Genomic DNA, 26,740 nt, shown 5'->3' with positions numbered 1-26,740 from the left:
TTATAGATCATCGTCGAGTTTCAACAAGACCAAACCATATCTTACACGAAAGTTGTCTTCTTCTTCTTCATCATCATCATGGAAAGAAAAGAAACCGTCAACCTTAGTCAAAGGACAATGGACTTCTGAAGAAGACAGGTTTGTTATTAACATATATAACAAAGCTTAAGAACCAATTAACATTATCAAAATTGTTGATGATATTATAATATTGCACCCTTTACACTTTTTGTGGAATTGCGATATACTCATATTTTATAAGTATGATTCTGCAAGATTAATGACAACTATAATATGGAATTTGTGACACTTAGTTAAGTTAAAGTTTTCTTGTTTTGGCTATAATAGGATACTGATTCAACTCGTGGAGAAGCATGGATTGCGTAAATGGTCGCATATCGCTCAAGTGTTACCGGGAAGGATCGGGAAACAATGTAGAGAGAGGTGGCATAACCATTTGAGACCTGACATCAAGGTATTAACTAGTAGCTAACTGAATCGTAAGTGTAATGATGATTAAGGAAACTTAAGATAATGATATCAGGAGGACTAATCTAAATAATTTTGCAGAAAGAGACATGGAGTGAAGAAGAGGACAGAGTGTTGATAGAATTCCACAAAGAGATTGGAAACAAATGGGCAGAGATTGCGAAAAGACTCCCCGGAAGAACAGAGAACTCAATCAAGAACCATTGGAACGCCACAAAACGAAGACAGTTCTCTAAAAGAAAGTGTAGATCTAAGTATCCAAGACCTTCTCTGTTGCAGGACTACATAAAGAGCTTGAATTTGGGAGTTCTGTCGGCTATATCTGTTCCTGCAAGAGGTAGACGCAGAGAGAGTAACAAGAAGAAGGATGTCGTTGTCGCGGTTGAGGAGAAGAAGAAGGATCAAGAGGAGATTTATGGACAAGACAGGGTTGTGCCTGAATGCGTGTTTACTGATGATTTTGGATTCAACGAGAAGCTGCTTGAGGAAGGATGTAGCATTGACTCTTTGCTTGATGACATTCCTCAGCCTGACATTGATGCTTTTGTTCACGGAATCTGATTTGTATTTCGTTTTTGTTGTTTTTTTGGTTTTCTTTTTATGTTATACGAGACAGATTCCACCACACATTAATAATTTGAAAAATATAAAACACTTTGTTTTAAAACATATTGTAAGTTGAAATAATAAGATACCTAAATTGCTGCTAAAATAAGAACATTACATAACTTTTGTCTCAAGCAATTATATGAGATAACTTCTCTCACAAGTGAGGAAAATTTATAAAACAACCAAAAAACAGATCATTAATCGTTCAAAATACAAACATATAATTCTCTTAGCAATCGATCAAAAGACAGTTCAGAGAAAGGGAGGTCGTATCGGTTTTGGAGACGAAAGGATTGATACGAACCCAAACAAGTGAAAACACAGAAGCAAGCAAGATAGACCAGAGAATAACAATGGTGGGTGTTCTGTTTTGTCTTCCCATAAGACCTTTGAGGAAAGGATAAAGATGAAGAATCACCCAAAAGGCGAAAAACACTTTCCCAAACAAAGGTCCCCAAGCTTCATAACCTTTGTTTAAAGCATCAGAGAATCCAGCAACGACTCCGACCAAGTTGATTATGAGAAGTGATGTCGGAGGGATCAAGAGAGTTGTCCATTTGACAATGTACAGCTCACCGAATTCTTGATCGTCTGCGGTTTTCGATGTGACTGTGAAATTTGTGTCGAGACCAGCAAGCATTTTGAGGAATCCTTGGAAAACAGCAAAGAGATGAGCTGAGACACCTCCGATAACCCAAAACTGTTCGTTTCTCCACAAGTCTTCGATGCTAACTCCGCTCCATCGAAGCTCGAGGACACTCGTTAAGATGATTGATATGAAGAGACCTAGAAACAGCATACTTGCTAGGTTTGATAGCTGCAATAACGAACAGCAAGCAAATATCAAATCATTAGAGTTCAAGACACAAATAGTAGTATGAAGTGTTGAGCAAGTTACCGTTGGGATGATGAATTTGCCGGTGAGAAGGCAGATAGCAGGAAGAGTGCAGTAAGCAACAAGAGGCAAAGAAGTGAATGGATAAACAATTGTGTTTATATAAGCTAATCTCTGAAGCAACTTGAGGCGTCCTCCGCTGCAACCATACCAGAGAGGACAATGCCTGCTAAGGAAGATCTCAACTGAACCAAGAGCCCAACGTAGAACCTGGTGAAGTCTATCTGATAGATTGATAGGAGCAGATCCTTTAAAAGCTGGTCTCAATGGCATACAGTAGATCGACCTCCATCCACGGCAATGCATCTTGAAACCGGTCAATATGTCTTCCGTGATTGATCCGTAAATCCATCCGATCTGCGAAAACAGAATGAGTTTATTAACAAGAGATTCCAAAGATAAGATCTTTGATAACTTAGGTTCCAAGGAAACAAAAACTTACTTCTTTTCCCCATTCGCTTTTCTCTTCATATCCGCAGCTAATGACATGGATAGCTTCTTTAATGAGCGTTGAGGGGTTTACAGAGTCAGGAACACCACCATTCTCCATAAGAGTAGACTCGATGAAAACTGCGGACAGACCAAACGTTTTCTCAAAGCTTGTTTGTGAGATCAGCATTGATCTCTCGTACTCATCGTAGTTGTCTAGGTCTCCAAGGTTAAAGATTGCAGCATCAAGTTCTTCTCGCTTTGCGTCTTTGTATAACTCGGAAGGATCTTGAGGTTGTTTCTTCTTAGTTAGACAGCAACAAGACGAGGAAGAAGATTGTGGTAACATCCTTGGTTTAGAAGGAGGACTATATCCGTAAAGTGCTTGTCTTCTAAAGACAGTACCAGTACCAACATAAACTGGCCCTTGAATCCCATCAAGCCCTCTCATATTAACCTGAAATCATCAAATCAAAACCACAAGATATCAAAAGAAACCCCAAAACTTGCTTAAATTTATGAGTTGGAATATTGCAAAAACTTACATCGAAGAAAACTATGTTGCGGTTAGCATATCGATCACTCTTGTCGATTCCATCAAATCTCTGTGGGAACTGAACAAAGCAAACGTCTTGACCAACAACAGGATCCATTAAAAAGCACATTGCTTCACGCACGGCTTTGCTATTGTTGACGTAGTGATCACAATCAAGGTTAAGAATGAATGGAGCATTCGTTAAAACCGCAGACACCCTCACCTACAAAGACCAAAATCATAAGGCTTGTGTTACAATATGTAATGCTAAACCAAGAACAAAATTTGAAGTTTTACCAAAGCGTTCTCTGCCCCGGCCTTCTTGTGATGTTGATATCCAGGTCTCTTCTCTCTAGAGACGTAAACTAATCTTGGAAGTTCGTTTCCTTCAATGTCACGAGCACCACTATATCCAAGAAAGACCTGTAAGAACAAAGATCCATGATCAGGATTCAGGAACTCAGCAAGTATCTTCTTGATATGTTTGAGTGTAAGACACAGTCATTGGTAAACCTGAATCATCCCGGGATGGTCACGAGTATTGTTTCCAGGCCAAGAGGTTCCATCTTGCATTGTCCATCCTTCTTCTGGTGTCTTTTGAGCCTTGGCGACTAAAGCATTCATTCTGATCTTGAACTCCTCGTAGTCTCTCTACAGCAAAGAGCAATACGAGATAAGTTTCTAAATTTCATTCCGTTGGATAATGTTATGATCCCATTGCTTACTTACTTTCATAGCTCTACGTTCTTTCACAAAAGAAGGTTGAACCTTATCCCTCAAGTAATCAATCTTAAGCGAGAAGTAAAACTCGGGAGCTCGTGGCTCGATTGAGTACTTTTTGCAGAAAGGTACCCATTTCCTAGCAAAATCTGCTGTCTCAACCAAAGACTCAAAGGAAAGCATAGCCGCACCATCATCAGATACATAGCAAGAGACTTTATCCACGGGGTAGTCTAAAGCGAGGATCGAAAGAACCGTGTTTGCAGTGATCAAAGGTGGCTCCTTCAATGGATCAACTGTACTAACAAAGAAATCTACAGCTGCAAGCTGTGATTGCTCACCTTCTCTTTCGAATCTGCATAGTTGATTTCATAAAGACTTCAAGAATTTTACTACCTCATAGAAGAGTATAACGGTTTTGAAAGATGTGTACCTTGAGGATAAGCGATCGATGTAAGTTTCTCGGTTAATAGGAGACCATTTAGGGAACTGATCCAACACCCATGAAATAGCAAACCAGATCTCACATATCACAGATGTTAGCCATAAACCGTAAGCGCTATCGACAGGATGAGTGATACGGTAGTTGAAAAACAGAGCCAAGATGATCAATCTCATGATGATAACGATCCTGTATGAAGTGATCTTTGTCCTTGGAATAGGAATCACAACCGAAAGCACATCTGTAGCACCAGCCTCTGTGTTTCTGAGAATACAAATGGCAACAGACCAAACCAAAAGTCTCAAACTTTCTGATGAGAACATAAACCGTTAGATTCGATTAGTACGAGGATGTGCTTACTGTGGCATATCTTCCATGTGCTGTTGAGGAGGAATCTGAGCATCATGTTCATCAGGTTTAGTTGCTTTTGCATCTTTCTTCTTCTTCTTGTTGCTCTTCTTGTCTTTCTTGTCTTTCCAGCTCTCAACTCTGTTCTTCCATATCGGATTCCCATATTCATCATTCAGATCTTCAACAACAAAATCACATATCTTAAAATTAGTTTTGAAAAAATTTAGGTTTTGCTTGCTTCTTAGTTCTCTTACCACTGTCAATTGTGGAGACTGTACTTATATGTCTAGCATGAATACCAGAATCCTGCAAGAAAAGTTATCAAATCAGTTTTTTTTTTTTGCAAAATCAAGTAAAGACATAAAAGAAAATCAACTAATCTTAGGACAACACACCTGAGGAGTGTTATTGATATGTGTTGCAATGGTGGATTGAGTTTTAGATGTCTTTGTCTCAACATCATCAAATACATTCTCTGAGAAGAAAACCACAACTATTAACGAAAAAGTTGTAAAACATTTTGAAGAAAAAATTGCAAATTATATGATTTTACCATCGTAGGGATTGCCACAACGCAAGCAAATTCGTCGACCTTCTTTGAATTCATACTCAAGACAAGCTTTGCAGATCGGGAAACTACACTCGTGACAAGCAACAAAGAGCTCTCCGTTTGATTTTACACCAATCTCTTCACCGCAAGTGTTGCAGATCGGAGACCTAGACTCCATCATCTTCGATTTCCCCTGTTTGGAGAACAGAGAGAGAGAGAGATAAGGGAAAGAACAAAACCCTAATTAGGGGTTGAGATTTGGATGGGTAACGAGTCTGAGAAGCCATGGAGTTGAGGTTTTGTAAGGGAAGGGAAAAAGGAAGATTAAACAAAGTTTGGTGGATTGTGAAAAAAAAATCGGAAGTTGAGAAGTTTCTTTCTGAGAAAGCTGATGGGTAAGCTAACACAACACTCTGCTTTGTTGGCTAAGTGTTGGGACTTCTTTGAAATGATTTTTGTGGGAAAGTGAAGGAAAGTTTCAGTTGAGAGAGGTGACACATATCTTTGTCTCTAACCAGCGGCAGATACTTGCTTGCCTCCTAAGCGTCACCATACTTTCTTTATCAAGCTAACATTATTATTATTTTTTTTAGATTTGTAATATCTTAAGTTTTTTAGTATAAACGACAAAATCCATAGCACTCAAAATTTTCTTAAACATTTGAAGTTTAGCAAAAGCACGCCATTACAACCTATTGTCAACTGGTTTTAAAAGTTGTTTTAAACCATTTTGCATAATACAATGATAAAATATTAAAAAAAAATCATCTGTCATTGTCAGAAATAGCAGTTTTATCGTTTTACTACCAAAGAAACACTCATCACTTGGTGTATAGCTTCTCCATAAGGTTTTGAGATCTGACCAAAAATAAGTTTGAGATTTAGTATCACTTCTTTAATTTTGTTTCTGGTTAATCACTTCTTGTTCACGTCTTTAACATAATTCTACTCTACATTTGCAATGTTAGAAGATAACTTAACAAATCAATCTACAATCTTAACCGAAGCGGTCTTAGCATCATCTCACATCTGAGTTTCCTCTACTGTCTCAATTCAAATCGTCGAGCAAATGCAGCAAAACCATCCCTCAAAATCGACCAAACCGCTTCTGCCTTTGCTCAGATAAGTTTTGGGGTTGAAGAAGTCAAGAGTTAATAGAGTTATGGATTTCTACGTCTCTGTGGAAACAACTCTCTGTGACATTTCTAAGCTCGACCAAGAAGAAGATTGTGAGCTTCTATAGGAAACAAGATAGATGATGAAACTGATGTATCCAACTATTCCAGCAAAAACCAGAAACCCAACAAAAAACCCTTCCACAGCAGCCATGAAGAAATCAAGTAGAAGATACCCATTTATCATCATCACAAACACCGCCACAGTCCACGCTAGCTTCTGCAAAAGATCTCAACTAACTCGTTACAAATCAAAAGCACATTACAGTAACGAAGAGAAATGACAACAAAATGGCTTTACCTCGAGCGAAGGTCCGATTTTGAAGACGCCCATGATATGTTCTTTAGAAACCATAGTCAGAAGAGGAATAACCGCGAAAGGAATCTGCATCGACTGAAGAATGTTAAGCCATTCATTTAAAACATCGAGCGAGCCCTCGGATGTGTTAAACATCAGAGCAACAATCATAGTAGGTACAATCGCAAAGCTTCTAGTTATAAAAGCTGATAGCCATTGCTCCATCTGAAGATCTAAAAACCCTTCCATTATAAACTGTCCAGCATAAGTCCCAGTTATAGTACTGCTTTGTCCAGCAGCTAATAAACCTATTCCCCATATGTAAAGAATCGGGAAAACCCCACCGCCATACTTCTCCTGTAAGTAATGTCCCGCATTAACCAGTCCTATACTATCAGCCTGTTTCGTTCCATAAAACCCTTTAGCGAAAACCGCAGTTACAAACAGATTGATCATGAACGAGACAAAAAGCGCGACAGTTGATTCGATTGTATAGTAGTTAAGAGCTTCCTGAACTCTGTTAATCTCCTTTGGATCTGTCTTCCTAGACTGCACTAAAGCCGAATGCAAAAACACATTGTGAGGCGTTATTACACATCCGACAACTCCAACAGCTTCTCTTATCGTCTTTGATCCGAGCTTCGGAACAATAATACCTATGAATAGCTCTTCTACACTAGGCTTAGTTTCATTAAACATCCAAGCAAACGAAACAGCCATTGTCGCAATCAAAACCGCGAAAAGACCTTCTAATTTCCTCATTCCACATTTCTCCAAATACGAAATCAAGAAGCTGTTTTTATTTTTTTCACAAGAAACACAAATCAATCACATGCTTAAGCTTCACGTTTTCAATTTTGACCTAAATTTTACTTACCAATCAAACGAAGTGATGATAACACCAACCCAAATCGGCAAAAACCCACGAGTCAAGATCTGAAGAGCGATGGCACTTCCGATGACTTCTTGAATATCAGCTCCGATCAAAGCAACCTCCGCCATGAACCAAAGCAAGATCCGAGCCCACGATGGGTACTCGTTTCGGCAAATCTCCGCCAGATGTCGACCCGTCGCGACACCGATCCGAGCAGAGAGAAGCTGCATCAGAAGTCCCATTAGCGTAGCCCATAGAAGAAGCCATAGGAGAGAGTAACCAGCCACAGCTCCGGCTTGTAGATCTCCTTCGATGTTTCCTGGATCTAAGAACGCGATGCTCATTAGAAACCCAGGTCCGGTGAATTTCCATAGCTTCGCCCATGAGAACGGAGGAACCGTATCGTAGGTTTTATCTCTTTCTTCTTCTTCTTCTACGTTCAGGATTTGATTCTCCGGTGGCGACTCGCGGCGCTCGTCGTCCTCATCCGGGTCAGAGGTTTCGGGAATTAAGAGACGTTTGAATTCTCCGTTACTGTCGTTAGGTTTCTTAGGGCTGTTTTCTTGGCGGGAAACGGTCGGATCCGTCATCTTAGTAACGGAATATTCTTTCAGCGTTACTGACGACGTGGTTTTTTTTCTTTTAGGAAAATTTTTAAAATTACATGGAATTTTTTTTCTCTTTAACAAATCAAAAAAGTCAAGAAAAGTCAAATGACGAAACCAAAAAAAAAGGCAACTTTTTCTAAAATTGAATTATAAATGTTGTCAAGATTTTCTAATATTAGAGGCTGAATCAATGATCAAGAATTTAGGTTTTGATTGTAAGTTGTCACCAATTAGCACTATCAAGTATTGGTTTAGAGATATTTGCGGACTGAATTAAGAAAACAAAGCTAAACAAACCCATAGATTGGAACCGGTTAAATTACAAAATCCCTTAACCGATACAATAGTACCAGACCAGACCCAAAGCTAAGCAATTTTTCAAGCAAGCAAAATCAAAAGCATAAGATAATAAGATTGTTTCCTAAGAAAGCAAACATCTTCAAAAGAATTTTGAATGTTAAAGAAAGGAAGAAAGAAAAAACTTCTTTGTAGTGTTTTTAGTTGGAGCAGCAACCAGTTTTCTTGACAGCGGAAACATCAACATCGATCTTCTCTCCTTTGGAAGGAACATTACCCGAATCTTCACCAGCCTCCATTGCTTTCTTGCTCACGACATGGTAAATCTGAGTGAGTACTTCAGAAAACGCGTTCTCAACATTGGTAGATTCAAGAGCTGAGGTTTCCATGAAGTAGAGTGATTCAGTCTCTGCGAAAGATTTCGCATCTTCGGTTTGGACTGCCACAAGATGGCGAAGATCGGATTTGTTTCCTACTAGCATCACAACAATGTTTGGGTCGGTATGGTCGCGGAGTTCCCTTAGCCATCTCTCAACGTTTTCAAATGTGGAGTGTCGGGTTACGTCGTAGACAAGAAGCGCTCCAACAGCTCCTCGGTAGTATGCACTTGTGATTGCTCGGTATCTAAAAATAGAAGAACGAGGAGAGATGGTAAAACCCCGTTAGAGATTTGGTCAGCAAAACTGTTTTAAATAAGAAAGATAACACATAAGAAGAACCAAAACGTCAAAAAAAGACATCAAAGCAATAAGCTTTTTAGCTTCAATGGTAGAAACTCATCACTAAAGAAACCGATATACGATTACAATCAATCCTAAAGATCCTCTAAACAACAGAAATAAGAATTAAGGAACATATGGCCAATGAATTAGCTTCTCTACCTATGACTGATCTCAGTCGATTAAACAAATCAGCAAAATAACATAAATTCTACAAAACTGGTGACTTAAAAGCATAATCATTGGGCTCGCTCCTTATAAACAAACACAATGTATCATTTCATCTCCAGAGTAATTAACACAATCACAGGTTTCTTTCTCAAGCTTCCTTTACAATAACACTAAGACAGATCTAAACATAGTTTGAGCTCCATTTGAGTTCTCCTTTGACAATTGAGCAAACCATAAATCCTACAGTTTCCACTGATCCACAGAAAAACACAAGTTCTAACCTAAATTTGTTTGCTTAACCTAAACAATCCAGTTCTCAAGAACTATAAACAGAGAGAGGGGTTGGTCTTGACTCCACCAATGCATCTAAAGGCCAAGACTTTAATAAAACCCAGATCGAGAAATGAAGAGAGAGAGAGAGAGAGCTTAAACCAACCTTTCTTGACCAGCAGTATCCCAAATCTGGGCTTTGATAACTTTTTCATTAACATTCAAGCTACGAGTCGCGAACTCAACCCCGATCGTTGATTTAGACTCAAGACTGAACTCGTTCCTGGTGAATCGAGAAAGCAGATTGGACTTCCCAACACCGGAATCACCGATCAGAACCACCTTGAAAAGGTAATCATAATCATCATCTGCTCTGTAACCCGCCATTACAACACTGCTCACACTTTGCGCTTCTTTAAATTAAAAAAAAAAAAGAGCAGCTTTTCACTTCGATTTTACTTTTTCTCTTTAGATTCAAAATATTTTCCCCAGATTTCCACAGAAAGACAGAGACTTTGAAAAAAAAGGTTTAGGGTAAGACTTGTGCTGCCTTTCTTCTCTAGCTGTACCTTCCTTAATCACCACCGATAGATTTCTAGGTGAAAAAGAATTGGTATATTTACCAAAATACCCTGGCTTTAAGTCCTCTTAGAAAGCTCTAAGACAAGGGACAGATCTGACATTTCGTTGTGGGTTTTGTATATATTGTTTAAATGCTTTCACTTTCTTGAAAAGGTCACAAAGTGGTGGTGCTCATGTTTTACATTGGTAAACGGCGATAAATAATTCAGTCACTCTCTCTCAATTTCGACAAAAAAACAAAAACGATGAATAAAAATAAAACATTTGTGGCTCTATCTAGTAAGGGAACCCAATGCCAATATGGGTTCAAAACTTCAAATGTTCAATACATATAATTATTGAAGCCCATATGAGTTTTTAATTTGAAGTTTTGAAGTATACATTTTTTTAATTCTTCGAGGTTTTAGCACAAAACACACATTTGCCATGTGAAAGAGCTCAATGATTTGTAATTATGAAAATCCAAAAACGCATCTGTACATTAGAAAAGAAACAAAAAAGAAGAGAAAAAAGAACAGAGACATATGTTCTGTGCTCCTCTCCACTCATCCTCCATTATTTGCAAAAGAATCCATTATTTTGTCATTACCATAAAAGTCTCCATCTAGCTTTTTCCCTCATGAAACCCTCCAATCATAAACTTTCGTATTTTATTTTAAAGAATGTCTTCTTCATCTTCGTCTTCATCATCCCCACCTCCATCTTCATCTTCCTCTGTTTTAACTCAGAACGTACCAAAACCTGTTTCAGACAAACTTCTTCAGAAGTACATTGATGTGTCTGAGTTGCAGTTCGATTACCAGACAAGCGGAATCTGGTCTCCACCGTTTCAACGCAGTGCTTTTCTTACACCACAAGGCAAAATTCTCACAGCCAAAGACATGGCAGAGAAATTTCAGAATCTTGTACAACCACCTCCACGGATCAAAAGGTACAATCTTTACTGTTGTCGCGAGTAAGCTTTTTGTAAAATCTAACTTACAATGTACGAATCCGTATATATGGAATATACAAACCGGTTTCTACACGACTATTTTTGTTGTTTTTATACTTTCCAAAAGACTTTTTAAGACAGAAGAAACAAGAAACAAAAAGTTACATCATAAGTAGAGGAAACTTGGTTTAAACTGCAGCAGTGCTCTGTTCTAGAGCTTCTTTACCGGTGATTCCATCTTTCAGATTCTTGAAATACTCATTGTAGTCTTTCTCCGGTGGTGGATTCTCAGGATCTACCGTGAATGGCTCACTAAACGGAACTGTACTTTTAACCTGAAACAAACAAAACAGCCCAACCGACAAAATTTAACATCTTGGAAGTAAAAAACTTCGAAAAATGTGAACTTGATTTTGTCATCAATTCTTTTAAAACCTCGAACGTCTTGTTTAGAGCAGACGGGCTATCTAATGCAGCAATGCATATACGTGCTACTTCGTCTCTTGATACCTTCCCCTATATAAATAAAGCCGAAGTTGGTTATGTTAGTTAACTTAAAAGAGTTTTGGTTTCAAGGGGAGCAATATTGAATTACCGTAATGTTGTCTCCTTGTTCGAAAATGAGATCAGCTCCCGCAGGCTCTTCTGTTAGAGCACATGGCCGTACAATCGCAAACGGAATCCCGCTTTCGCGTATCAGATCCTCTCCCTATTCATCCAAAAAAAGAAAGCTTTAACACCTTGTGAAAGTGACTGCTCCAATCTTGTGATAGTATAGAAAGACAAACCTTTAACTTGTAAGTGAGAATGAAATCAAGCTCCTTGTTTAATCTCACAGCAGGAGGTTGTCTGCTTAGATCCAAACCGGGTCTCTCTGGTCGGGTCACTCCCGCAGAGCCAACATGAACAAACCTGTAACCGTAAGAAACAAAATGCCAATTCAGCGTTTAGTAAAGAATTTTGTGTCTGAAGAGCAAGAAACTAAAATCAGACCTTGGAGTGACAGGTTCTTGGATATAAGCTCGAATACTCGATAAAGGAAGCTCGAAAGGTCCTTCTTTGAAAGTCGGGTTAAGCTTACCATCATACTCAAATTTACTAAACATAAGCTGAAAACAATGACACTGAATCAATCATTTAGAATGGAAAGTTTAAGAGGGCTGAGTGAAAAAAGTAAAACAAACCTGTAGTGAAATAATACTGCTTGCATTAAAAGGTGGTGCATCTGTCACTGTACGTGCACGAAGTACAGGTCTTAGAGACGAGAAAGGTAAGCGTACCTACGATTTGAATTAATAGAAATATAATTGATCTACTTACAAAATTAGATCAAAAATGAATGAGAAGAGTGATTGTACTTACAGATTGCCATTGTCCTGGTGAAGTGTCGAAACTAGCGGTGTAACCAACAGTATCCCAATTTTGGCTTGTCCGGACGATTAGCTTATAACGGAGTCCATCACCTTTTAGTCGTAGCTCTAAACCATCATATGCAGAGAGATTCTCTGCCTCTGGAAAGTTCTAGAAGGAATGTTTAAGAAAGACTCAGTGAGATAGTGAAGAATAAGAGAGATTCTGACATTAAGTCGTACCCTTTACCTTGTTTCGGACACTCGTAAATCCACCATTATTTGTTGTGGAAACAATACCTAACAAAACATGCTATGTACATATAAGTAACCCCCTAAGAGAAGAAAGATGACAAATAGTGTTGTTATATTATCAAACCTTTGAAAATTCCGGTAAGTCCACCGTTTTCACCAGCAGTTAGATCTACTAGGAAGTTACTTTCGCTGACACCTCCCATTACAACATCATCCAAGGCTCCCCAAGGTAGATCTTTAAATGTGTTATCTAAACAAAAACATCAGGAAAACATTATAAAATGGCCATAACAAGTTAAAAAGACTAATCAAGTGACCTGACTTAACTTACCCCCAACACCGAAAATAAGCTTCCCGTTCTCAAGTCCAACACCATCTCTAACAGCATTGATTAAGTTCTTCATTCCAATATATTCCACTAACTCAGGGGAGTCGCCTTTGATCTGTACATCCCCAAATCTAATGGTTTAGTGTTTTTGAACATTGAGCACTAAATTTCACATAAGAAAAACTCAAAAAGTGCTCTTTTAGTTCCAATACCTCTGGCTCGAAGAACCTGACCCCCTGCATGTAAATCCCATATTTAAAAAGGGTCATTACTCAAAGGTAGAATAAAAACGCAGCTTTACAAAAATTCTATCCAGGGAGATTCAGCGACCTGATTGTATTTTTGTCTCTCAGGTGTATCTCCTTCCTTTGGACCAACAATACAAGAAACAGCATTGATCACTTTCCTCACTCCTTTGAACTTTTCAGGAACCAGTGTATTTTCCTTTGTAATATCAGCAACAATCTGACAACAATGAAATATATGCAAATAGTTATTGTTGATCTTATAACCATAAATGACACCAAGAAACAAAATGTTGAAAGTTTTTGTAAAATTTCTAACCAAGTCAATGTCAAGTCCTAACATTTTCCGAGCCTTCTCTTCATTTCTCACCTATGTAAATTCCCCTCAAAAGTTACAGACTTTGTCCACATTATCAGAATCAAGAAATCTATCGAAAAGGTTTAGGTACCAATGCTTTAACAGGCAACCCTCTCATCTTCAAGATATCAACAACCCTTCTTCCTACACCACCAGTAGCTCCAGCCACAAGTATGATTCCAGTCGTTTCCATTTCATTAACAGGTTCCTCCGTTGATCCGTTAGTAAGCTTCTCAAACACTGATGATACAAACTTCACAAGCAAGATACAATCAATTACCCCAAACGACTATATTACACCTCAATGAGAAATGAGAATCAAACAAACGCTCATATATATACCTTTAGAGGAGATGGTGGTCCGTTGAAAAAGTACAATGTTTTGACGAATCTACCAAAGTCCCAACCTTGAGAGCCTGATTTGGCAGTGACCCGATTTCTATATGACCTTAGATTGAGAGAATGTGAAACTTGTTGGTCACGAAGACGTGGGCTTCTATCACCAAGTTGAAGAAACGGTTTAGGAAGTGAAGTGTTGTCGTACTTAGAGAATTTAAAATCAATACTTGATGAAGAAACCTGCAAGCAATTACAGTATTAAATAGGAAAGTCTTCGAATTTATCAAGAATTTGCAGACCCAGTTTCAGAAATCAAACAAATATAATAAGAACAGAGAACAACAGAGGACAGAGATAAAAAGAAAAAAAAAAGAGTTTTTTAAGTAAACCTGAAGGTTGATGATGGAAGGAGATAACGACGACGATGAGAGCTTGAGTGAAGACGAAACCTCCATTTTCTCAATTGTTCAACACTCGAAAAATCTCAAAAGCGTCGGAGATTTTTGTGCTGTGAAATCGATAGAAATTTGTAGACCACACACGTGGGGAAGTCTCAAACTCAAACGTTTTGGGTTTTCCGGTTTACATAACCGGTACGGTGGTGATACTGATTTAATTAAAACGGTATAGTCCGATGAAGTTTTAAAAGAAAAAAAGTAAAAAGGATGCGTCTGCCGGTAGTCGAACCCGAGTCTATTGCTTGGAAGGCAATTATCTTAACCGTTGGACTACAGACGCTTTGTGCTTGAATTGAAACTATAACTTACATATTGGGTTCCTAGTAAAACAAACATAAGTTTAGAAACTTTTATTATTTTTTATTTTTAAATAAACTATTTTATTTACTAATGGATCTTCCCAATTTTTATTGGGCAAGGCCTTGAAACATACAATATTGGACAGGTACAAAACTTGTATTATCCGAAAACTAAAGATATCTATTGTTTTATATATATATTATATAAGGGGCCGCATGAGGTGCGGGTTTTAAAATTATTATAAAAAATAAATCTTAAACCCTAAACAATTTTTTAAAAATATAAAAAAAAATATTTCCTGAAGTAAATATATTAATAATTTTAATTAGAGAAAAAAATCAAATTTGTATTTACCTTCATACACTTTTTTATATTTTTATATTTTAAATATATTATAACAATTATTACAATAATCTAAAGCTAAATTATACTCCACCAAAACTTTTATCAAATACTCATCATTACAAATATTATTATTGTAAATTTTCAAAAACATTTCACAACTTATTACAAAAATATTTTACATGCAAAGAATTCATCAAAACAACATATAATTAATAACCACGTACAATTTTATTGTATGTTTTACCATTAAAAATACACTCTTACACCTAAAATTATTTTATTCTTAAAGTATGCTCTTTATCACCACCTAAAATATCTTTTAAACAAATTCAACAAATTTTATGTTACTTTACTTTCATTTTGGCATAATTATAGTTCTTATAATTAGTAAAATTGTTTTGTGACATAATTTTTTTAACCATGAATTATTTTACTCTAAGGATATTTTGGATGAACAACGGGTGAAAATTATTAACTCGGGTATAATAATTTTATGACCAACCCAATAAAGATTTTTTATTGAGAAAGTGAAAGAAAGGTAATATAACATAATATTTGCTCAAAAATAAAAGGTAATATATTATAATAAAAATAAAAATTTGAAACTTATAATCATGATGGTATATATAAGTCTTAAATAATTCAGACATACAAAATAAAAACTTCATAAACAATCCAAAACATGACATATGTCAGATCAGATTGGTGCTGTGGAGTTGGCAAATATCAGATTTTATTGTTGGGTGCTAGATGTCTTCGTCGAAGCCCTTCCCGCTTCATGAAGAATTGGAGGCTCTACTTTGGGCAATGGAGTGTCTCCTCGCTAATGGAGTTGTTTGTCAGCACTTTGAGATGGACAACGCCGAATTAGTTACGATGATTCAATCTCCTGAAGATTGGTCGGCTTTCTCTAATATCCTTGACGATTTCCATCTGCTTCTGGCCGCCTTTCCTCTCTTCTCCCTGTCCAAGATTCCTCGTTCATCGAATTTGAGAGCGGATTGTCTTCTCGGTCGTCTAGATCTTTAAGTTCATCTATTTCGTTTGTAAACTCTTTCCCTCTGAGTTGGGTCACCAATTCTGGAGTACTTTTCTAATTAATGTTTGGTTAACAAAAAAAAATGACATATGTCATAATCACGTTAAAGGATCCATGACCTTGTTTCAAATATTCTCGAATCGTAAGTTCTCAGCTTATTTCTACCCGATTCAAAAGTTCTCATATATTTCTCTATATACCTGAGTTTAAACGGTTTATGAACCAAATCCGATAAAAATCCACATAAATCCGGTTTGAAACCAATTTTAAAACGGTTTACCGTTCTAACTTCCCAAATTTCAAAATCGCTTCTCAATTACTTTATCAAGTAGCTTTTGTTTCAGTAACGGAATCATTGACATTATCCATAAGAGAAAACTCTAGATTTTGACCAGAAACATCAACCATCGACTAATCTTTGAAACTTATAACGCTACTAACTGTAGAATCACTTTTGGAACCTCCATCAGTGTCTCCATACTCGATTAATTTAGCAGGCTTTATATACTTTGATTCCATATCATTGCATATGATAGCTTCCATTGAATAACCTCCACGAAACAAAGACCCACAATAGATAAGCAAAATTATATCAGAAAAAAAAAAATGAAAGAACAAAGCTTTCGATATAAACATGTCAATTTATGTAGATAGAATGTTATTTTATTAATTAGCTGTTGATGTTCTATTACGTTTCATAAATATTAATTCTTTTGACATAACTTATGTTATTCTATTTAGATTTGTTATTCCCTATTTATTGATTAATAATAATATACATGTTTAATGAATTCTTTTTTTGTTTATACATGTCAAAATCTAATTAAGAAAACACGTATTATATAATTAGCGTACAATGAAAAATATATTAGTTCGGTAATTTTCCTTATTGATTTAAGAATTTTTTTTAGATATAAAAAATATATAAATTTTTTGTAGATTTAATGTTATTATCTTAATTAGCTGTTTTGAAAACTATTAATTTTTGATAAGTGTCATGATCCTATTAATGGTTAATTTTGAAAATACAATTTTATATATATATATATATACATATAATCACAGGAAAAGATAAATACAAAATTTTGTTTGAAACAATTGAGATATATGTAAGTACTGTTCATACGCCAATATTATACTAACAAGTAGTAATTTAGTAATGGAAATGTATGTCTTTAGCTTCAGCTTTTGACTTTTGTTTTAGTCTAGTAACATTTCTGGGATAATTAAAACTAGGCTTTTACCAAACAAATTACAAAGAAGCACATGTGGGTGAAACATTTTGTTTTGTGTAGTTTACTTTTGCTTAAAATTCAAGACTGGCACGTGGAGACTAGCAATGGGCCGCCGCAAAATAGCAACGGTGGGCACGTGATTTAGGTTTCAGGTTCGATACTGAGAATTTTTAGACATGGATGTTTGAAGATTCCATCTGGAATTTGTATAGTAGTTCATCAGATTCATATGACTTCTGACTATAAGAAATATTCATTACTAATTGTTACCATGATCTTATTTTTTCACATATTTATTCTTATGATTTTTGTTACGATTTTAAATGGTTTTAAAAAGGATGAGTTTCTATTTCGATATTCCAAAAATAGCTTCCTCCACCTATGGGCTACGGATAATAGAATAATACATTAGCTTCAGGAATTTGACATTTTGTCTACTCCCACTGTAGTTTGAATAAATTTATAAGAAATATAGAAAAGGTTATATAGCTATAGCTAGGAGCAGTGCGTTTGAGTCTATGGATAAAAGTATTCTCTTCCACAGTTCCACACCACTCATACAAGTTCCAAGTGTTAGATAAAGCTTCAGTTTGGGCTCGGGAATCAAACTACTTTCCAAAATAGAACGTTAATTTAATGTGTCATGAGTCTATCAAAAATATGTGGATTCACTTTAGTTAGTTCATTGAATTTTGCAACTACAAAAGACCTCGTTTTTAGGTGCATTCCATCCCTTAATTATTAAGAGTATACAGTAGATACTAAATAACCTAAAACTTAAAAAGAATTAAGAAAAATAACCTTTGACTACATAGTTTTTATTTGGTGAACATGGTTGTGTATGAAATCGCTTAGGACCCTCTTTCTACTCTAGTGTCTTTCATTAAAGACAGAATAGAGATCTAACCGGAGTAAAACATTCTCTTTTTTGCATTTTTCACCCTGTTTACCACCTTTTTTCCTGATTCCTTGATCCTCTTGAGATTTATTCTAGTATTCATCCTAAGTTGACATCTCGGAGAAAATATAATCGGTGGAAATTAGTCTAAAAAATCTTTTTCATCTCGCCTTTAATCGTTTGTCTTTAGATCTTGAGTTAAAGCGAAGGGCGAGAATTTTCCTTTCACTCTCTCAAATCTAGCTTATCTCACTGAGTCAAAACTATATCGTCAGCCATGGATAGAGCGTTGATGGAAATGTCCCTCGAGGAAGAAGAAGTACCCTTCACCATGCCAGATCTACCTGAATACTCCTCCTGTGAAAGAAATTTGCTAAGTTTGGTAGGACGAACACTCAACCCGGAATGTCAACCGATGGACCAGTTAATACGAAATATGCCTCGCAAATGGCAAAAGCTCGGAAGATGCAGGGGAGTGGCGCTTTCCAAGGAAAAGTTTCAGTTCTTCTTCAACACTGAGCATGATTTGAATGAAGTGCTAGAGAAAAGTCTTCACACTTTCAATGATTGGACCATAGTGGTGGATAGATGGTTTGAAAACACACTGGATAACTATCTTCAATTCACTCCAATCTGGATTCAAATGTGGAATCTGCCAATAAAGTTCTACACGAAAAAAGCTCTTACAGCCTTAGGTGAACAAATTGGCCAAGTTCTGGAAATTGCCTTTGATGCGGAGAAGCCACAGCTACAAGATTTTGTGAGAGCAAATATATTGTTTGACGTCTCAAGACCTCTTAGGCGATCAAAGTTAGTTAATCTCCCAAAAGGGGACTCAGCGACTGTTTGCTTTGAGTACGAGAGGGTGCAGAGAAGATGTTACGAATGTCAAAGAATGACTCACGAAAACACAAGATGCCCGATCCTGATAAAGAAAAAGCTGGAATTGGCGGATGCAAGGAAGGTTGAGATTCCAATAGCAAAACCAATAAAAGAACCAATTCTGAAGGAATCTGATCCCCTGTTTGGAGTGCTTCAAGAAAGTCAAGTTGGGGTAGATCCAAATACAGGCAGACCGAGAATCTCCCCAGTAGTTTGGAAGGAATGAGACAATACCTCAGAGTTGGCAATGAAGAAGAAAAACTACTTAGAGAAGATAAGGTGAAGCAATCGGTTGGAGAAGTTGAAAAGGACCCTCTAGCACAAAACTCTATCCTTAGGCTAGAGCCGCTACCAATCTTCCATCAAGAGGTTAATAAAGAAAAAGGTGTAGTTTTTGATTTTGGGAGTGCTTCGACATCTGAGAAAAATCGAAGTGTCTTTGATGGAAAGCTAAAGACAACAAATACTGATCCCTCCTTAGGTCCTGATAGCTTGTGGGTTATGGAAGCGGACCCGTCCTTTATCAATGATGATTCCAAAGGGTTTCTAGCCTTATCTCAGCCTTTTCAGATTAACTCCACTGGTATTAATCTTAACCCTTTCGCAGTAAGCTCCAACTGATTGCTTTTCAGATTAATTCCAAAGGGTGCTACTTCGACAAAACCAAAAGCCAAAAAGAGGAACAGACCAGCGAAGAGTACTAGAAAGCTAAAAATATTGGAGCCAAGTAAAGGCAAATCAGAAGGGGTGCAAATTGGAGCGAAAGAAAAGAGGAAAGCAGATGACGAGAGTACAAGCACTGCAAAACAGACAAAGCTTAACCCCCAAGAGGTGATCCCAAAGGGGGGATTGCCTAACGCCCAATTAGCATCATCAGTTGGAATTGTCAAGGACTGGGACGGTCTCTGGACTTGACAATTCCTCGTCTCAAGGAAATGCGTAAAAAACATTTTCCTGAGATGTTGTTCTTGATGGAAACGATGCACAAAAGGGATGTTCTAGTGGACTTGCAAGAATGGCTAGGATATGATCGTGTACATACAGTTGAACTGGTTGGTAAATATGGTGGCTTAGCGCTTTTCTGGAAAAGTAGTGTTAAAGTTGATTTCAAGTTTGTAGATAAAAATTTGTTGGACGCTCAAGTACACTTTGGAGCTTACAACTTTTTTGTTTCTTGCGTTTATGGAGACCCTGATAGAAGTAAACGTGGGGCGGTATGGGAAAGAATCTCCAGAATAGGGGTTGGTCGAAGCGACAGATGGTGCATATTTGGTGATTTCAATGATCTGTTTCACAATGGAGAAAATAATAGAGGACCAAGAAGAAGTGATTCAGAATTCATCGGCTTTAATGATATGATTCGAGCTTGTGGCATGATTGAACTCCCGGGACAAGGGAATAGCATCACTTGGGCTGGAAGAAGTGGTGACCATTGGATTCAATGCAAACTGGATAGAGCTTTTGGGAATAATGATTGGTTAAAACACTTCCCAGTGTCAAACCAAGCCTTTTTAGACTTTAGAGGCTCATACCACAGACCAGTCCTAATAAAGCTAATGACGTCCCAAGATTCATACAGAGGTCAGTACAGGTTCGACAAAAGATTCCTACACAAAGAAGGAGTAAAGTCGGCTATCTTATCATCTTGGAGTAGTGGAAGAGCATGTACCAATGTATCAGTGGCGGATAGATTGTGTGCTTGTAGAAAATCACTCAGTTCATGGAAGAGGAAAAATTTCACAAACTCTCACGATAAGATTCAACAACTGGAAGCGGCATTGGAACAAGAGCAATCAAGAGTATGGCCAGTTAAGCAAAGGGTTTTCAACCTTAAAAAGGACTTAGCCAGGGCGTACAAAGAAGAGGAATCTTACTGGAAACAGAAAAGCAGGCAGAAATGGTTAAGAAGTTGAAATAGAAATTCCAAATACTTTCATGCTTCGGTGAAAATTAATAGGCAAAGGAAGAGAATTGCAAAGCTGAAAGACATAAACGGTAATTTTCAGGAATCAGAAGCAGCGAAGGGTGAAGTTGCGATATCCTACTTTCAAAATCTTTTCACTTCCTCTAATCCGGCAAGTTTTCAAAACTGGTTCAGTGACCTATCTCCTAAAGTCTCTCAAGAAATGAACACTAGGTTATTGGTAGCAGTTACAGACCAGGAAATAAAGGAGGCAGTTCTTTCAATAAAGCCAGCCAGCGCCCCAGGTCCTGATGGGATGTCAGCCCTTTTCTTCCAGAAGTATTGGTCCACTGTTGGAGCACAGGTAACTATAGAAGTGAAATTGTTCTTTAGTGAAGGGTTAATGCCAATTGATTGGAATTACACTCATATCTGCTTAATACCAAAGACCTTACACCCTACAGAGATGGGAAATCTAAGACCTATAAGCTTATGCTCGGTTCTTTATAAAATAATCTCCAAGTTAATGATCAAGAGATTGCAGCCAATATTGCCTGATATAGTATCAAATACACAATCGGCCTTTGTATCTGAAAGACTAATCACAGATAACATCTTAGTGGCTCACGAACTGGTGCATTGCCTAAAGGTCCATCCAAAAGTATCAGAGGAATTTATGGCAGTAAGTCTGATATGTTAAAGGCTTTTGACAGAATTGAGTGGAGTTACTTGAGATCGATGTTGTTAGCGTTGGGGTTTCACAAGACTTGGGTTAATTGGATCATGATATGTGTTTCTTTGGTAACCTACTCGGTCATAATCAATGATGCTCCGTATGGAATGATCTCACCGCAGAGAGGATTGAGGCAAGGAGATCCACTGTCCCCCTTTCTCTTTATCCTATGCACCGAAAGTCTTTCGCATCTGCTTAATAAAGCCCAATCACAAGGAATTTTGGAAGGAATTCAATTATCAGTTGAAGGACCTATGATTCACCACTTGCTTTTTGCAGATGACAGTCTTTTCATCTGTAAAACTTCGAGGGAACAAAGCATTGTCCTTCAAAACATACTGGGATTTATGGAGCAGCGACATGTCAGACCATCAACCTAAACAAATCCTCCATTACCTTTGGTTCAAAAGTTCTAGACAACATCAAAACCAATGTACAAGCTTGTCTGGGTATTGATACAGTGGGAGGAGCCGGCAAGTATCTTGGTCTTCGAAAATGCTTTAGTGGATCAAAGATTGAAATGCTAGACTACTTGAAAGATGGACTAAAGTCGAAACTATCAAGTTGAAACTCTAGAAGCTTATCTCAGGGAGAAAAGGAAGTTCTCCTGAAATCGGTAGCACTAGCTATGCCAGTCTTTGCCATGTCATGTTTCAAATTACCAAAACCCACCTGTGAAAATTTGGAAAGCGCATGGGCATCCTTATGGTGGAATTCCAATGAACACTCAAGCAAAATACATTGGAAAAGTTGGGATAAGCTCTGTCTATCTAAACCCCTGGGAGGTCTAGGGTTTCGTGATATCCAGACATTCAACCAAGCATTATTAGCGAAATAAGCTTGGAGGCTCCTAAAATTCCCAGATTGTCTAATGTCAAGACTCATGAAAAGCAGATACTACGAAGATGATGATTTCTTGGAGGCAAAGCTGGGTAAGAGACCTTCCTTCGCCTAGAGAAGTATTTTGTTTGGTCGAGAACTTCTCTTAAAAGTTTTGAAAAAAAATGTTGGCAATGGTAACTCCATTAACGTCTGGATTGATCCATGGATAAATGACAACGGTTTCAGAGCACCTTGGAGGAGAAACCAGATCTTCGATGTTGGTCTAAAGGTAAGCTCGCTGTTGGATCCCAGAACAGGGTTTTGGAACAGAGAACTTTTGAATGATCTTTTTCTTCTCGAGGATATCAACAGGATACTGCTTATAAAACCAGTCTGCTCACAAGAAGATTTTCATACTTGGCAATATAACAAAAGTGGAGATTTCTCAGTGAAGTCAGCGTATTGGCTTGTAGACAAAGAAGACAATATGGAGTTGGTAAATGAGATCACTATGCAGCCTTCCACTCTAGAGCTTAAAAGTCAGGTATGGAAACTCCAAACTGATCCTAAGATCAAAGTCTTTCTATGGAAGATGATAAGTGGCATCTTACCTATGGCGGAAAACTTAAATGGCAGAGGAATGAAGGTAGATGAGCAATGTCAGATTTGCGGAGGTTTAGGAGAATCAACGAACCATACTCTCTTCTTATGTACGCTGGCGAGACAAATTTGAGGCCTATCAGATTACCCATCCCCTGAAAAAGGGTTTCAAAACGGTTCTTTCTTCTCAAATTTCTATCACCTCCTGGAGAACAGGAATAATAGAAATTGGCCTGCAAGCATCAGAAAGAGCTTCCCTTGGATTTTGTGGAGAATTTGGAAAAACAGGAATGCCTTTATATTTGAGGGGAAGGTTTTCTCTCCACTGGAATCGATAGAGAAAATCAAAGAAGACGTTTCAGAATGGTTTGAGGCACAAATTTTGGAGCAAGAAGAAGAAGGAGTAATCATTACAGGGCAACCTGAAAACAACCATGGAGCGGCAAACATAGGCAGTGGTTGGGAAAAACCACCCGTTAATTGGTTAAAATGCAATGTGGGATCTTCTTGGTCAAAAAGAAATCAAACTGTAGGAGGATCCTGGGTTTTAAGAGATTCAAAGGGAGAGGTTCTGTTGCACAGTAGAAGAGCATTCGCAAACATAGCAAATAAGGAGGATGCACCACTGAGAGTTTTACTCTGGACTATGGAAAGCATGGGGAGTCATCAAGTGGATAAAGTGATATTTGCAGTCCAATCTAAAGTCTTGGTTGGTGCAGTGAACAGGCCAAACGCCTGACCCTCTTTTAAAGTTCAATCGGAGGCTCTTCACAGCTTTTTGAGGCACTTCAAGGATTGGAAGTTAGTTTTGGAAGTAATAGCATCAAACAGAGGAGCAAACCTTATAGCCCAAAGTGTTACGGTGGATATGAGATATCAATGTTATGTGGCCAGGGGTTTTCCAGTTTGGCTTCGTGGTGTTTTCATGGAAGAAAGAGGTTTGTCCTCTGTTTGATTGCTTGTTTTTTGGGTTGATGAAAGTTCTCAAGGTTAAAGGAACTTTTGGTTGGTTTTTTGGTATACAAGACTTCCATATTTTGTATAGAACCCATCTTGTCGAAATGGGGGAACTAGGTTAGGCTAACTTGTTAATTAGCTAAATTATTAGTGGTTAGTCTATTTGTAAATCGGTTGGTTCCATCTTTGGATTAATATAAATTCAGACGACAAAAAAACATAGTTTTTATTTGGTACAGAATTTTTGTCAGTGTTTGGTCTATTAAGCGAAAACTATTTAGGAATCGAGGAGTAGTACTTGTTTCATTTATATATTCCTAATTTGCAGGGGCGGATCTAGGCAATAAGCAGGTGGGGCACGTGCCCCATACTACTTTTTAAAAACTAGTCAGTGATAATGTGAAGTTATATCTTTCAGCTCATTTGGCAAATAGGTACCCATGAGAATTACTTTGGTCGTGAGTTCAAACCATATATGTTCTATTTTATTTTTCTCTTTTTTTTTTGAGTTACAATTTTATACTTTTTCTATGTCTTTGTTAGTCATTTCCTATTAATTCCTTTTTTGTCTACTAAATGCATTGTGCATTTTCTTTATTCTATTTAATTTTATTTTTCTTTAATAATTTTATATGATTTTAGTTTTGTTTAATTTTTCTATTTCCAATTTAATTTTTAAATGAATTGTTTTTACTGTACTATATATATATATATATATCTTAAAATATTAAGTTTGTGAGATATGGTTAGATAAGTAAATCTAAATGTTTATTTTATACTGAATTGTAAGTTTGTAATTGTGTATTTTCTAGTTAACACTTTTAAAAGATATTTCTATACCAATAGAAAAAATACTTTTAAAACTTTGGCTCATTAAAAATGCAAAGTCAAGGTATCAAAAATATATTTTTAAATATTTTTTATTATATAGTTTTAATATTCTAAATATATATGTTTTGTGCCCCAGTCAAAATATTTGTCGCCAGTGCTAATTTGTCTCCATTTATTTTGTCAACGTCCATATTTTCCTTTTCTTTTTTGGTATAGATAATTAGTGAAGTAAGTAGATAACAATATATTTGACCCCAAAACAATATGAAAATAATATTTAACGCAGAAACATGAAAACAGCATAATCCTTATTTATACTATAAGATATGAGTCACTTAGTAATATGCTGTTAAATCATCATAATCGTTGTACGTAAAGTTGATCAAAAAAATCTTGTTCACGAGCCGTGCCCATTCTCAACTTTTTTCCAAAGTAGTTGATAAATTTAAAGCATCCACACTAGCTCCACCCATCTCTTTCTATTTATACACGATAACTATTAATATATGCAACCAAAAATAATGTGAACAACGTTATAACAAATTATAAAGAAGAGTCCAATAGTGATATATATGACTTTTTTTTACCCATGCATATAAACTTTGTTAGCTGCGCTAAAACATAACTTTTGTTTTTTCTTGGACCAGTTTAATGTTTGTCTAATGTTTCACTTAAATTATGGTTTTGGTCCCAAAAATAAATGTAAGGTTAGGTACTAAGTTCTTCAACTAGGCCATGAAAAGTGAAAGCAAAGATACAAACACACAAAAAAGATCTGGCTAGATGATGTGTCAATAAGAAAAGATATTTAGATATAGTTTTTTTTTTTTTTGTCAAACAGATATAGTTTGACCATTATGTATTTATGTTTATCTATATGTCACAGTTAAAAGCATTCTAGTTCTACGTACCAAACTAATTAAGTACTACAGTATATATAGATCGATTCAACGTATATGTATATAAAAAAAAATTCAGGTGCCTAAATTTAAATTCGTGTTACCGTGTATGTGTTGTATATAGCATAGGTTACACATAGATACATATGAATCCATTGATATGTTTTTATTGTATTAGTGAAAAAAATGTCTCATGTTATGAGTCTCGCAAAAGACACGTGATCTCGCCTTCCTTCGACAGACTATATTACTAATTTCCAATATCCAAATCGGTGGTCCATCATGCTTTGCTACTCCATAGTCCATACCCTCTCTTTCCCATCTATTATTTTTATCCGAATCCTATGCCTTCTTCACTTGTGTCGTAGTAATTACTAACATTTAATATCTTTTGAGAATGTTAGTTAAAAGTTATACGATATGTTGTTAGTTATGATCAGTTAACTATATACTATCAGTCTATCATATAATGAATCTGGTTTTAAATATTTAGAGTATAAATAAAGATAAATTCCTTCAAATACCACTAAAAAAGTTTTTTTTCCAAAAATATCATATTTAGTTTTTTTTCCCAAAAATACCACAAAAGTTTTTTTTTCCAAAATTACCACAAACACAAAAAATTGATTTTTAAGAATGTAGAATTTTTTTTTTTAGGTTCAGGTTGACACATTTAGTTTTAGGGTATAGTTTTTAGGGATATGGTTCAATATTTAAAATTTAGAAATTAGTTTTTAATATTAGAACTTTAGTTCAATTATGTGGTATTTTTAGAATAAAAACCTATTTTAGTAGTATTTACGATAATTGCCCATAAATAAACCCGAGCTCCATGATATATATTACATTTTCCTAGTTTTATGATTTTATCCCACTGAAATAACAAAAGCATCTTGATATATAAATTCAGTGATCATACTTTTTTTTTTTTTTTTTTTTTTTTTTTTTTTTTTTTAATACCAAAGTACTAGATAGTACGAATCGCATGAGTGAGGTCGTCGTGTCTAAGTCAACGG

The 26,740-nt window shown here is 36.5% G+C and overlaps 5 protein-coding genes and 1 non-coding gene across 6 annotated transcripts in view; 1 reads left to right on the top strand and 5 right to left on the bottom strand.

The window, feature by feature from the left end:
- LOC104720254 (transcription factor MYB98-like) overlaps nt 1-1,050 on the top strand; it is a 2,656-nt gene extending 1,606 nt beyond the window's left edge. Inside the window, exons 2-4 of the mRNA XM_010438189.1 lie at nt 7-138; nt 349-475; nt 571-1,050. Of these exons, the coding sequence (XP_010436491.1) occupies nt 7-138; nt 349-475; nt 571-1,050 (739 nt within the window). The remainder of the gene's footprint in view (nt 1-6; nt 139-348; nt 476-570) is intronic.
- On the bottom strand, nt 1,328-5,301 carry LOC104718443 (cellulose synthase A catalytic subunit 8 [UDP-forming]-like). Its single transcript, XM_010436195.2, has 12 exons — nt 5,024-5,301; nt 4,866-4,945; nt 4,725-4,776; nt 4,480-4,648; nt 4,111-4,383; nt 3,687-4,032; nt 3,471-3,608; nt 3,255-3,380; nt 2,968-3,180; nt 2,436-2,879; nt 1,997-2,350; nt 1,328-1,915 (listed from the first exon to the last, which is right to left on the bottom strand). Exons 1-12 carry the CDS (start codon nt 5,199-5,201, stop codon nt 1,328-1,330), a joined length of 2,961 nt encoding a protein of 986 aa, XP_010434497.1. The 5' UTR covers nt 5,202-5,301.
- Nucleotides 5,761-8,017, bottom strand: LOC104718442 (metal transporter Nramp5-like). Its single transcript, XM_010436194.1, has 3 exons — nt 7,371-8,017; nt 6,497-7,286; nt 5,761-6,415 (listed from the first exon to the last, which is right to left on the bottom strand). The coding sequence occupies exons 1-3, from the start codon at nt 7,955-7,957 to the stop codon at nt 6,191-6,193; spliced, it is 1,602 nt and encodes a 533-aa protein (XP_010434496.1). The 5' UTR covers nt 7,958-8,017; the 3' UTR covers nt 5,761-6,190.
- On the bottom strand, nt 8,260-10,018 carry LOC104718441 (ras-related protein RABA1d). Its single transcript, XM_010436193.2, has 2 exons — nt 9,599-10,018; nt 8,260-8,896 (listed from the first exon to the last, which is right to left on the bottom strand). Exons 1-2 carry the CDS (start codon nt 9,817-9,819, stop codon nt 8,473-8,475), a joined length of 645 nt encoding a protein of 214 aa, XP_010434495.1. The 5' UTR covers nt 9,820-10,018; the 3' UTR covers nt 8,260-8,472.
- On the bottom strand, nt 10,945-14,343 carry LOC104718440. The gene is made up of 16 exons (XM_010436190.2): nt 14,212-14,343; nt 13,826-14,062; nt 13,575-13,736; nt 13,445-13,495; nt 13,211-13,345; nt 13,093-13,116; nt 12,884-12,995; nt 12,677-12,802; nt 12,548-12,597; nt 12,311-12,469; nt 12,133-12,228; nt 11,942-12,057; nt 11,737-11,860; nt 11,544-11,657; nt 11,384-11,464; nt 10,945-11,283 (listed from the first exon to the last, which is right to left on the bottom strand). Exons 1-16 carry the CDS (start codon nt 14,275-14,277, stop codon nt 11,137-11,139), a joined length of 1,800 nt encoding a protein of 599 aa, XP_010434492.1. The 5' UTR covers nt 14,278-14,343; the 3' UTR covers nt 10,945-11,136.
- On the bottom strand, nt 14,489-14,560 carry TRNAG-UCC. The gene has a single exon. It is a non-coding gene; the product is annotated as a tRNA-Gly (tRNA).

Source organism: Camelina sativa, chromosome 10 (assembly GCF_000633955.1).
Source record: "Camelina sativa cultivar DH55 chromosome 10, Cs, whole genome shotgun sequence".
Lineage (NCBI taxonomy): Eukaryota > Viridiplantae > Streptophyta > Magnoliopsida > Brassicales > Brassicaceae > Camelina > Camelina sativa.
This window is presented reverse-complemented; position numbering and strand designations above follow the sequence as displayed.